At 48.8% G+C, this 12,614-nt stretch overlaps 6 protein-coding genes across 6 annotated transcripts; 3 read left to right on the top strand and 3 right to left on the bottom strand.

The window, feature by feature from the left end:
* Nucleotides 1-1,178: 1,178 nt before the first annotated feature.
* On the top strand, nt 1,179-3,220 carry N7509_005019 (putative C2H2 zinc finger domain protein; the record flags this gene model as incomplete). Its single annotated transcript, XM_056629656.1, has 2 exons — nt 1,179-1,365; nt 1,500-3,220. The coding sequence occupies 2 exons, from the start codon at nt 1,179-1,181 to the stop codon at nt 3,218-3,220; spliced, it is 1,908 nt and encodes a 635-aa protein (XP_056488958.1).
* A 111-nt stretch (nt 3,221-3,331) lies between these two features.
* On the top strand, nt 3,332-3,874 carry N7509_005018 (uncharacterized protein; the record flags this gene model as incomplete). Its single annotated transcript, XM_056629655.1, has 1 exon — nt 3,332-3,874. One exon carries the CDS (start codon nt 3,332-3,334, stop codon nt 3,872-3,874), a length of 543 nt encoding a protein of 180 aa, XP_056488957.1.
* A 1,534-nt stretch (nt 3,875-5,408) lies between these two features.
* On the bottom strand, nt 5,409-6,769 carry N7509_005017 (RRM domain protein; the record flags this gene model as incomplete). The annotated part of the gene is made up of 3 exons (XM_056629654.1): nt 5,409-5,539; nt 5,597-6,192; nt 6,282-6,769. The coding sequence occupies 3 exons, from the start codon at nt 6,767-6,769 to the stop codon at nt 5,409-5,411; spliced, it is 1,215 nt and encodes a 404-aa protein (XP_056488956.1).
* Nucleotides 6,770-7,141: 372 nt separating this feature from the next.
* N7509_005016 (translocon subunit SSS1) lies at nt 7,142-7,905 on the top strand (the record flags this gene model as incomplete). Its single annotated transcript, XM_056629653.1, has 3 exons — nt 7,142-7,651; nt 7,735-7,762; nt 7,865-7,905. 3 exons carry the CDS (start codon nt 7,142-7,144, stop codon nt 7,903-7,905), a joined length of 579 nt encoding a protein of 192 aa, XP_056488955.1.
* Nucleotides 7,906-8,541: 636 nt separating this feature from the next.
* Nucleotides 8,542-10,911, bottom strand: N7509_005015 (WD40 repeat domain-containing protein; the record flags this gene model as incomplete). The annotated part of the gene is made up of 5 exons (XM_056629652.1): nt 8,542-8,774; nt 8,827-9,592; nt 9,649-10,014; nt 10,090-10,492; nt 10,535-10,911. 5 exons carry the CDS (start codon nt 10,909-10,911, stop codon nt 8,542-8,544), a joined length of 2,145 nt encoding a protein of 714 aa, XP_056488954.1.
* Nucleotides 10,912-11,685: 774 nt separating this feature from the next.
* On the bottom strand, nt 11,686-12,483 carry N7509_005014 (uncharacterized protein; the record flags this gene model as incomplete). The annotated part of the gene is made up of 2 exons (XM_056629651.1): nt 11,686-12,341; nt 12,396-12,483. The coding sequence occupies 2 exons, from the start codon at nt 12,481-12,483 to the stop codon at nt 11,686-11,688; spliced, it is 744 nt and encodes a 247-aa protein (XP_056488953.1).
* Nucleotides 12,484-12,614: the final 131 nt, after the last annotated feature.

The raw sequence follows: 12,614 nt of genomic DNA, 5'->3' as shown, positions 1-12,614 counted from the left end.
GGGGGAAGGAGAGTATGGGATCTCCGTTGAAAAGCGAGGCGCGAGAGGTGGTACTATAGTACTACCGAGGGTCTGGTGCTCAAGGCTGGGGAACCCTGGGCTCGAGATAAGGTTGCTAATGTGGGTGTGTTGACAATGGTGTGGGACCATGGAACAAGGACGGGAGGGAACCATGGGAATCCCCACACTGGAGACTATTATCATGTACTGTATGAAGTACAATAAACATAATTAAATGCAGCCAAAAAGGGGAAAGGTACTAACAAGGCCATAGAGAAACATACCACAGAATAATCGTCTAGACCTCAGTGGCTGCAGATTTCAATGAGTTAGAATGGGGCAAAGGTGGGTCCTTTTGTTCTTTGTGTTCTGCGGCGGAGTTCATTCCCCCCTCCCCTCATCATCACCCGGCGAAAGAGGGAAAGTGGAATGGGGCTGAGTGTGTCGAGCTCCCCCCTCGAAGTACATCATTGTGCATAAGCTTCATCTTTCGGTTTCATTCCTGTGATGGGGGCTGTGCTGTGGTGTGCTGTTATTGTGTCTTGTATACTTTGGTTGTATTGTATAGAAATGCTAGTTAGTAGGTAAGTATCACAATTGCAATGCGCTGTAAAAATAAGCCTATTAGATGCCGACAGGACAGGACATAAATACTAATACATTCAAGTTATTACATAACTGAATATGTAGCTCTGGTAATATACACCGTAATACTAGTACTGCTAAATCCGAGTTGAGCCCCAAGTTTCCCCACTAAGGCAACCAGTATCCCTGCCTCACTGGCAGACGCCCGCTTCAAGTTCCGAGTCCCTCAATCCGTGGGCCGCGAAGGGATTACGTTCCCCGACCATTATATCTTTACTGACCCGCTCATTCTTTAATCTGACTTTTTTATTTTATTTTATTCTCCTTGAATCTAACTTCCACAAGCTAAGAAACGCCATCGGACCCATTATTGCTCTGATCGTGCTGCAACCCCCCTCTCCCCTCCGCATTTACCTTTGCTTTGCCCGGGTGAAGGCCAAAGATTTTTGTGAGCCCAACGAGCTCCAGAGATCTCATCGGGCTACTACTAGTATAAGTTACTAGCCATCTTTCTTCCTGATTTCTCAGTTTTCCGTTTTTTCTTCCCCCTCTGTCTGGTCTCTCTTCCGAACAGACAGACATTGCTTACCACAATGTCCTTTCCCTTCAACTCTTCCTTCCATCCCAACGGGAATGAGTATTATGGGACTGAATCAAACGAGCTTCCCCCTCGCCAGGACTTGTCAGACTCGACGGCAACATTGAGATATCTCGATGAGTATAACTTGAACGGATATGACATAAGTGATACCATGTCGTTGCCTTCGGCTGCATTAGTGAGTATTGTCAACTGGCTCCCTTTCTCTGCCTCCGGATCTGACCCTGGATGCTCTGAAACGGTAATTAACCCAGCTTGCTCCAGGGATCTCTACCCTCATCGTCACAACAACCCAGCACCTCATTTGGAGGAACAGCGACGAGCGATACGAGCTACCCGGAGCCAGAGCCAGTCCCGAGCGCTCAAGACTTTCCTTTCCCTGTCACCACTGGTAATACGGAGCAAGATTTTTGCTTCGTTGGAACCTTCACCGGTGACTCGTTGGACGTACCAACTGGTGAAATTTTACCCAACGCCCCCGGTGAGAATGCAGCCTCTCAGCCAAAGATCGAACAACGTTTCTCTGAGATTTGGAATGAGGTTCCTGACGTGCCTACCAACGATACTCATCGTGGTACTGCCGGCCCCAAAATTCTGATCGAGGCTCTGGATTTTATCATCGCTGACCTAAATAATCCCGAATGCACTCCGGCCCATGCATCCCGGACAAGAAAGGCGAAAGACGCGCTTGAGGAACTAGTGAAGGAGCATACATCTCCAGGAACAGAGAGCATCGTGAATGCCGGTGGATGCTTGCTTTGTGGCGTTACATTCCTGAACAAAGGGGTCCTGACAAGGCATTTCAAAGACCAGCATTACCCTCAATTCAAATTCTACTGTCCGAAGGAGGGCTGCTCAAAGACGCAAAACCGCAAAGATAAAATTCAAAGCCACATTCGTGCCCATGAGGGAATTGACCGTGAAAGCTTCACCAAGACAGAACTTCCTTGTCCCGCATCGTGTCCCATATGCCCATTAAACACCAACAGCTGGGAAGACTTCTATGCATGCATCATTGGGCACCATAAGGTTGGTGCACAACCACCCGAGCGCGCTGCTTCTCGAAATAGCAGTGTCGACCATGGCCAAGCACTTCAGATGGGCTCGGCCCCTACGGTTGACCCCCCACTATGTGTGTCGTCCCAACAGCTCGCTGTCCCTGGTCCTGATAGCGTTCGCAGAGAACGCTCTCCCTCCTTCAACGCGGTTAGAAGCCAAAATCGCTCAGAACGAATGGGAATAGGTCGATCTCACTCAGACTCCCAACGAGCGGAAAGGAACAGATTGAATTCCAACTCTTCTCGTTCTACCGCCCACACAGGGGGCCAACTTCGAGGTAGAAGTCCTTATCCCCAATCTACACAGAGGAACGAAATAGTCCGGGGAAGAATATTCGGGCAAAGAGAGCCGTCGAGCAGAAACATCCGAAGTCTGCAGTGTGCCAGCTGTCTTCGATTCTTCCGTGAATTTGATCCGAGTGAATTTGGTCTCATGGACAGGCCAAGATATTGTCCCAGGTGCTTCGCTAGATGCTCATTCGGATCTTACACGGTTCCCATGGAAGCTCAATATTCTCAACAACCCCAGCCGCCATTGCAAACCGCAGTCTCTCCCCCCGAAAACTTCACATACTGGACCCCTGAGCCCTTTCCAACCGGGCAAGATACTATACAACCCTTTCCTACCACCCAGCCCAACCAAGGACACCGGAACGCCAGAGTCCCAAGCAGAGCAGCCGCCTTCAGGAGCTCCCCAGGATCCCCTCCCCAGAGTAATGAAGTAAATAATCTTGATATCTGGGCCGTGAGAGACATAGACTCACCCACTTTCAGTGAAGAAGAGCTATCTTTATGCTCCCCGTTGTCTTTGGGAAGCAGCTTGTCCCCAGCCAGCCCTTTGTCCAGCGTTTTTCCATGGACGAAGACCTTACCCATCGGACTCCCGACGAAGCCTCTCAAGGACCTACCGACCATCCCAAGTTCTTGGCTTGACAATAGTAAGCATCGGGTAACACCTGCAGGAGCCCAACCTCGCTAACCATCACCATTAGGCTTTGGGATATCCCCCTGGAAAGATGTTCCTCCAGCACCGAGACTCTCCCAGTGCAGATGCGCCTGCAACGCCAAGGCAACGAAGGCATCGTCAAAGATGACCACCGACCTTTCCAGTGGTCGTCCGGTAAAAGTGAAACTCACTGTTGCCACCAACGGCCCCGGGTCAACTCTTCGCAACAAAGTGCAGATAGTTGTGAGCCTACTCAACTTGCGCGACACAACGAAGAAGAAAGCCGAAGCAAGAAAGGCCCTTAAAGGAGCCGCCAACAAAGCCGATGATGACGGGGACAATGATGGGGATGGGGATGACGAACCAGATACCAAACTTCCTCCCCTCCACTTTTCCCATGCCTCCTCGTCCATCGACACATCCCTTTACGACGACCAGGACATTGTTCCATCGGATCAACCAGTGGTGGAATTCATTTTCGATTTGGACACCCAGGCCTCGTTTGATAGGATTTCACAATTGACCAGCAGCATGGCACCTGACCTTTCCGATTTGGATGATACCTATGATTCGGAGTCTGTGGAAAAGCTACGTCTCCTTTGGTACTTTGCCAGATATGTCGTGTTCATGATCACGGTGCTGGGTCGAGCAGCCGATGAGGGGTTTCATCCCCAATTGAGCGATTGATTGCTCCCTTGTCCATTCATCTCTTTTTTCTACCCATCCTTTTCTCTTCTCTTCTCTTCTTTTCCCCACCTTATATTCCCTGCTTGTCTTTATTTTTTATGATTCCATTTCATCTCGACCTAAATTGCTTTCGATACCCCAGGTGTTTTTGACTTCTCACGATTTTCTTCCGCGTGGTAATGTTTTTGACTTTCTATTTTACTTTACTTTGCACTTCTCTCTGACCTTTCTTCTTCTTTCTCACCAACAAATTCCTCGAAAAGAAATATCCTTCTCAGGCCCCACCAGCCTACCTAATCTTGATCTACTGGGTTGGCGGTCTAAAAAGTGTACCTTATTGGCGCTTGTACACTACATTAGATGGAGCATATCCTTTTTTCTTGGACATCTATTTGAATTTGTCTTTATCTGCTACCTATTTTTACAGCTTTGACCATTGATTATTTGATCGTTTGTGTGGCCATGATGACACGAGTGACTTGTTACGATATCCATGGAAGGAAGGGTGCATACATCATGATACATACTGCTACTACTACAGCTAACATGAAAGCGTGTGTATTTCCTCACAAGCCATTGAAACGCAAAAGATATCCACTTGTCTTTTTCACTCTTTAATTTTACGAATCTTACTGCTTTTTCCACGCCATTCGATTTCTGGCACGGTTTCCAAGATTCAGGCCCCCCGCGCCCTTAATTGAATGCTTACATCCGAACGTAAAAAGCTCAGACCATCGAGTGCCTTGAGTGCCTTGCAGTGAGCCTTGAGTCTGCCTCTGTACTACACACCATTTTGTAAGCGGGTATGCATAATGCGTGGGATATAGGTACAAGTCATGGGTTTTCAGAGAGAAAGCTGTGGAGGCTGTGCTAGTTATTGCAAACTTATCAGTTGGGCGAGGAGGCTGACTGGATCGGACCGATCTGCTTATGGAGACGTGCTATGGTCATGCTCGACCGAGGTTGAAAGCCTGACTTGATAGTAGATTTTTATTCAATCTTGGGTTGGGCAGTAATCTCTTGCAGTAATCTCTTGCGGTACATTGATAAACTACTACCACGGGTGGGAGATTACAAAGTGCCATTGTTGAGACCTATTCTACTACAAGTACGATCTAGATCATTTCCAAGTGCACTCTCATCCAAGAGAAAAGGCAGACCAAGTTTTTCGCCATATAATATAAGTACAAATCAAAAATAGCAACACCGTTCAATTGCATCTAATACACCAAAAGAAAAAAAAGTAAATAAGAATAGATACCCGCTAACGAAGTCAAGCCATTGATAACTTGGAAGTTGGAAGAGTGTTTGCCTGTAGAAACCTTGAAGCCAGGTGAATTTTGAAAGTTAACACCGTTAAAAAAGATCTGGGTTGGAGAAGCTGATAATGGAAAGTAGCAAAAATAGGAAGGGCGGGCAGAAATAATCATTTGTGTGTTGTGAAGTGAGCTGGTGGATATTTCGTAGCCAGCTTTCGTAGATGAGGTCGGGGAATTAGGGTTGATTGGTGTTAGGCAACTCGTGGCCAGGATCTCTACTCCTGCCGACTGCGCTTTGCACCGTGTGGGTTCCATGAAGCATCATTGCCGCCTCCGACGCTACCTCCCTGGTTATTGAAGAACCCTTGGTTGAAGGCTGCTGGGTTACCTCCCTGGAAACCTTGGCCTGAAGAAGTCAACATTTGTCACGCTTTCAAGCAATTAGAATAGATTTGATACTCACCCTGCATGCCCATGTTCATCATGGGGTTCATTCCACCAGCCATAGGATTCATACCCATACCTCCAGCCATGGGGTTCATGCCCGGCATTCCCATCATATTGTTTCCGCCCATATTTCCACCACGACCACCACGCATACCACCCGGTCCGCCGCGCATGCCGCCCATCATGCCACCGCCGCGGTTATTGAAGCCGTAGTTCTGCATGCCACCCATATGACCGCCCTGGAAACCGCCCATCATACCGGGACCGCCGCCGCCGCCCTGGAAGCCGCCGCCCATGTTATTGTAATTGCCCCGGTTGTTGAAGTTGTTACCACCCATCCCACGGTTATTGAAGCCTCCTCGTCCACCGCGGTATCCGCCGCCACCCACGTTCATGCCAAAGTTATTGTTTTGGTTACCGCCGGCGTTGAAATTACCGCCCATCGTTCGATTGGCATCCTTGCGCATGGGCGCGTCCTTGGGGAGTGTGCGGAATGGGTTCTGATGCGGGTTGGTATAGTTCACCAGGTGTTTCCGCCCTGATTGACCGGTCTCGATCTTGTGTTTGCTAGCCGTCGCAGCTTGGGGAGTGATGAATTCGACAAAGGCTTGTCTGAGGAGATAGCGCGAAATTCGGTTAGCAACATGGGACGAAATAGCAACATGAGACGAAAAAGAGTTACGCAGCAAATCTCAACTTACCCCTTACTCTTGCCATTGACCTTGTGCTCGCTGAATGTTACATCTTTGAGCTCGTCCTCACTGCCGGCCGCGGCGATCCAGCCCCGAATGTCATCGTCCGTTTCCCACCAGAATAGATCGGAGATCAGCAATGCGCTGGTGGCATCTGGGTCTGAGGGGCGGTCGTCATAGTCCTTCCGCTTGACCCCATGTGGCGGCGCTGGGGTATCGTGAGCGGAGGTCTGCGGGTTGGTCATGGCGTGGTCGCCGTTGGAGGCGGGCGCAGATTCGACGGGATGGGTCGACTCGGCGGGCGCATTGTTCGTATTGTTCGCGTGATTCGTGTTGTTGGCTTGTTTCGTGTCTGCGGAAGGGGCCGAGGAAGTGGTCTCGGGGGCATCTAGTACCAGCTCGGTGTCATCTTGGTTCTGATCACCTTGTTCGGTGGTGTTGTAGCCACTGCCATCCCCGTAAATGTCAATATCGAAGTTATCATCTTCCGTGGCCATTGTGCACTAGGAGATCCGAGTCCTCAAGGACTGCAGGCTGAAGAGCAAGTATTCGATTTTGAATAAGTTTTGAGGTTGGCTAATACAGGCCCTTCTTGGTCTTTTCTTCTTCTGTTCTTTGCTTTTGAAAATTGGCCTCTTGTTTCAAGGGGGGTACATGTCTGGAAACGCCGGGCTGCAATTAGCATGGAGAATAAGAGTGAACTCGGCCATTGAAGCACAACAGGTAAAAGTCAGGAAAAGACGCGAGGTAGAATCCCCAACCAGACGAGACGAGAAAAGACAAAACAATGAAAAGCAAAAAAAGCTCACGACGATACGTACAATCCGAGAACAATTGCCTCCGAGAGTGAACAAGAGCTGCGCTAGCCGATGAGCGCGTACAGAGATGCCCTTCTGAGCTTCGATACAGGGAAAGAAAGAGAAGATATGCCACAGACAGGCAGAAGCAGCGAGAACTGCGTAAGTATCAACAAAGGAGATATCAATCCTTCCTCTACCAGCCAGAGATGTCGAGATGTTTTGGGGGGGAAGGTGAAACAAGTCGTCGACGTCGAGAGACCCAAGGGAGCGCGGGTGCCGGGGATCGGGAAGAAGTGTTGTTCCGGTTCCCCAGAAATGGAAGCCGCCGAAGTGGCCAGAATGGCATTCGCTCCTTCCTCAGATCCTCAGATCCCCCCTCTCAAACTTACCTTCTTTCTCCAACCTCCATCCCCTTCACACCTTACACCTCACACCATGTCTGACACTATCCAAGAGCTCGCCGATATCCCCAAGGACTTTGTCCGTGAGGGTTCTCTCTTCATTAAGCGTTGCACCAAGCCCGACAAGCGCGAGTTCATCAAGATCAGCCAGGCCGTCGGCATGGGCTTCCTCGTTATGGTACGTGTCTATTTGCTATCAATTAGCTTGCCCTCTATTACTCTTTTATATCTCACTTCGGACTTGCTAACTCGATCCATTAGGGTGCCATTGGTTACTTCGTCAAGCTGAGTATGTGACGCCGCCGATCGCACATTAGCTCCCCCGAACACATCGCGTGCCTATCGAGAATATTGCTTGAACAATTCACTAATGGATAAACTTTTACAATAGTTCACATCCCTGTCAACCAGGTCCTGGTCGGTGGTGCTTAAATACCCCATCCAATTCACATTGACGAGCTGGAAGCTGGAAAGGGGGCGATCGGAGATCCCAGCATGGAGAAAGGTCCGCATCTGACAAGGTGATTCATTCGCCCGTTGAACTACCGCGACGCAACTTGAGCTCGATAAATCGTTTCGAATCGGGCACATACATCAAATCTCGAGGACTCCTGGACCGAACCGCCGTCGCGGGCGTTATTTCTGCTTTACTTTGTTGCCAGCAAACCACCCTGGCGCTTTTTTGGGTTGTGTTGGAGGGAGTGCTTCGTCCGCCGCCCTTGAGATACCATATACCACTATTCTTTCTTGTACCAATAGGAGCTTTTTTGTTTCTGTTTAATTGACGACCTTCCATACCCACCTCAGATCTTGTGTTCTTCTTTTTCGCACCCTTCCCAACCCTCCCAACACTACGCCATTGTGCTGCCCACATAATAATCTTCAGTACGGGCCGATTTGAAAACAAGATAGTCGTATTTGCAAGGTATTCGTCACTCGTTATAACTACAAATCGCGTGAAGACAATCTCTATGCAGACATTCAAATGTTCATGACTCCGAGAATCACTCGCAGGTGAATCCTTTATTTTTGGATGACCCCAAAGCATAATTACTGCAAATGACCACCTCACCAAGTCTCATCTTCATCGATGAATCGTCGCCGCACTGGTCGACTCCGCAACGGACGTCTTCGAGGCGGGGGCGCGTGCTCGCGGTAGTGATTAAACTCCGGTACATATCGAAGCTTGTCGTCGTAGCTTTTCCCAATTGGCGGGTCACCCTCATCATCTTTGGCACCGTTATTCCAGCTATGTACCGTGCAGGTACCGCTCGACAGCCCCCATCCATTCCATGATGTTGCTATCTCTGATTAGCAAATCTTTCTTGATAGAAAATTGGGGTGGCTACTTACCTGCAAGGACAGGGGCATTCGGGTGCCAGCTGGCATCTCGCACACATGTCCGCCATAACATCTCGCCGCTCATTTCATATGCAGAGGCGAAGACATCCGGCTCACGGGGCCGAGAGTTCATGGTAGCTGACCCGACATCGATGGTTCCGGCCAGTGTGGCATCCATATTATACACGTAAACCTTTCCATCTTCACTGCCAGTGTACACGTAACGCGAGTTCGTACTTCCAGGCGGCGAAAAGTGACAACGAATCAATGTCTTCAGGACACGGTGGCCGCGGAAAGTGACCACCGAGCAATCGTGTTTGTGGGGTTCATAATATTCATCGGGATACGGTTCGAAGCGGTAGTCAAATCCAGTGGTGTAGTCACTCGGGTCAATCCGGTCAAAGTCAGCAGTAGTCATCATCTTCCGCAGATCCCATAATTTCATCGTTTGATCCTTTCCGTTAGAAATGATGTATCGTCCATCTCCTTTGCTATCGACATAGGTCAAGCCCTCGGTGTGGCCCATGAAGGCGCCGGCTTCACGGCCGTCGGCCATGGATCGTCGATCCCAGACTCGGAGGGTTGTGTCATCGGACCCCGAATAGAGTAAATGCGGAGAAGAGGTGTCACCGTAACACACTGCGTTGACATGGTCTTGGTGCCGATATTGCAGATTGAGGACCGGTTGTTTTGTTTCGATATCGTACACAACTACTGAGTTTTCTGATGTGCCCGCAACAACTTCTCGTCCATCCCCAGAAAATCGCAAAGACCAGATCTGAGAGACAAAGATTAGTCGAATATACCACAGGAAAATGGTTCTAAAAGACATACTCCAAAGTGCGAGCTACCCAAGCTTCGTCGTTGCCGTTGACCCGGCGGAAGCGAAAAGTCCAGAACTGATGGATCAGAATCATCCTCGGGGTCTGTCGTCGCTAGATAAGCCTGGCTTCGTATTGAACTGTAGACTAAAAAGCGGTTATCGGGACTCAGAGTTGCATCGGTGATTGTCCATTGCCCAAAGGGATAGTCGACGGTCTTATAGTATTTCCACTCGTACGGGTTGGATGTATCGTACATCCGGACTTTGAAATCCTGCGCGCACGCGAAGAAGAAATTCCCATCATCAGAAAATTGACCGGAATAGCTTCGTGAGTCGTAGTGGATGATCTTATCGGCCACCGATCCTGGTATCAATTGCTAAGCGCACGCCATACCGTCAGCCTATGTTTCATATTTCGGCGTGATCGACAGAGGGATCAAAGTCCACTTTACCTGGGACAAGGATTGACCAGCTCTTCTGCGCAATCCATACGAGTCAATTCCGAGTTCGCGCCACATAAGATTCGTAGCAAATACTCCCTTGCGCTTCTTGAGCCGATCGACGAAGTATGGATTCGTCCCGAATTGACCCCCACCCATCAATTCCGTGCCCTTATCACTGGGGACTTTCGGGAAGTGCTCTGCGCCACCTGTTCTCCGGGGTCTCGCCCTGCGAGTAAATGGCGCATCAAATTCGTCGTCACTTTCGTCATCGCCATCATCTCCGACGATATTGGTTGACCAGCCGTTTGAACGGAGAATATGCTGTAGACCACTCGACGCGAGTAACTCGAATAATTGGGCGGCCGGAACTGGAAGCAAGTCAGAAGCAAAATCCCGAATGTACAACTTGAAGCTACCATGATATAAATATTCCATTTATTGAGACTGAACATACTTCGCGGGTGCCCGCCTCCCCCAGCTTCCGCATTCCCGTCGAGATCGTCGTGTGTCAGTTCGAATTGGATATTGTCGATGGTGATATGGGGGTTTTCTAGTAATAAATGTATTTTCAATTAGCCGCTTAGTCCGTGCAGAAATCACCAACCCCAACACCCTGGTCTCACCGTCCGAAATGCCGAGGCCCATCCTCTCATCGCCCGCATCATCCTCCTCCCAATCGTCTTCGGTCTCCATGGTCGTAGACGGGACGGTATAGTCAAGGTCGTCCTCGTCCTCGTCCCCTTCGTCATCTTCAAGCCATTCTCGTGCGGGATGCCACATAGGAGCTTCTCCGGGCTCATTTCTTGTCTCGTCAGACCCTGGTGAACTCATCGTGGCGGGGGTTTTGTTCCGAATGGATTGGGGTTTGGATGAGGAGAAGCTTATCGATACCGAAGATAAATCCGACTTACCGCCGCTTCCTCCAATTTGTAAGGCATTATGTCATGCCTCTCCACATTTTTGTGGGGAAGCAATAGTATTATAGTACTAGTACGAGTATGTACGACATGGCAGTCACGGAGTGAGAGCAGGTGGATTTTATAAATGATTCCCATATTCTGTAAAACCAAAAAAAAGGGAAATTCTTCATGTATTACGACCCAGAAACCAGGATAAACCTGCTCGTTGATCGACTACCTCCGTATAATCCTCACATTACATTCATCATTCTTCACGAAGAAGCCTTCTCGGACATTGGTAGCTGAAGAACTGGCTCTCTCGACATTATAAATCCTGAAAAATGTTGCCAAGGCCTTTAACATTTCCATCCATGCAAAACTGCTCATATACTATTAACACCTTATCATGCAAGGATTATTCATGTAACTCACTTGCGACCGATACATGCTCGAGGCCCTATAGAGAACGGGTAGAACGAGTCCAATAGCGTAGACGAATCTCCTTCTTGCCATCGAGAGATGTCAAATTTCTCAGGTTCCTTTTATCTTTAGTATATGGCTCCGCTGTAACTATACATGCATGATAATGGTACTCACGCTAAACACGGTAGGATCATGATGAATGTTGAGTGTAGGCACGCTAACCAAGGTCTAATAACTTGTGAGCACAATTCCTTGTTAACTAAGAAATCCTGAAACATAGAACTTACTCCCCAGGGATATAGATCCCCGAGATAGTCTTCCCTCCAGCAGGCGTGACTCTCTCAAGGCCAGTGGAACTTGTAGGTTTGAACCGCATCGTCTCTCGAAGCACGGCGTTCAAGACGGGAAGCCGATTCACAGTCTGAAAATCAGCTACCCAATTATTCCCTAGTGGCCCAACAAAAGTATTATCTAGCTCTTCATGTAGCTGTTTCTGTATATCAGGTGCCCGTGATAAAATGTCGACCACGCTTGTCATGGTTGTACTTGTCGTGTCGCTGCCGCCAACAATAAAGGAGATAGACTCGGCAATGATTTCGTTTTCTGATAATGGGGAGCCCGTATCTGGGTCTTTAGCATTGAAAAGAAAGCTGAGTAGATCCTTCCGATCCGTCTCTTGGCCTTTTCGCTCATGATAGGCAGTAGATCCTATAGAAGCAAGGCTACTTGTTGCTTTCAGGCCATTCGGCCAGAACTGATCAAATATAAAATATTTCATCACCGGCCGTAAGAATTTTGGTAGGTGGCCTAAAGCATTTAGCACCTCTCCACGTGCATCGACAGTAGCGATTAGGTTGAGCTGATCTCTTTCCTTGTCAAGAAAGCCAAATGACTTTCCAAACGAATAGTCGCTGATCACATCGAATGCTAGAAAATTGGCTAAACGCAAAATTAGCTTACTATTATCTTGTGTCAGTTAATTTCTTGACTTACAGTAGTCATTGAAATCGAGTTCCGCCTGTTCAGATCTCCGAACAGCTCTCCCAAAGCACTTCATCAACTTCCTGATCTGCTCCGTCATATGGGGCTCATATTCACCCAAATGTCTCGCCGAGAACGCTGGACTGAGATATTTCTTCTTGCGTTGATGAACTCTCACATCTGTCGTGTTGAAAAGCACTGGCTCAACTTGATGAAAGGGTATATCGGTCT

Source organism: Penicillium cosmopolitanum (assembly GCF_028827165.1).
Source record: "Penicillium cosmopolitanum strain IBT 29677 chromosome Unknown utg000006l:49.0-5199605.0:1.0-5204138.0, whole genome shotgun sequence".
Lineage (NCBI taxonomy): Eukaryota > Fungi > Ascomycota > Eurotiomycetes > Eurotiales > Aspergillaceae > Penicillium > Penicillium cosmopolitanum.
The sequence above is the reverse complement of the archived record's forward strand: the minus strand, read 5'-3'. Positions and strand labels throughout refer to the sequence as shown.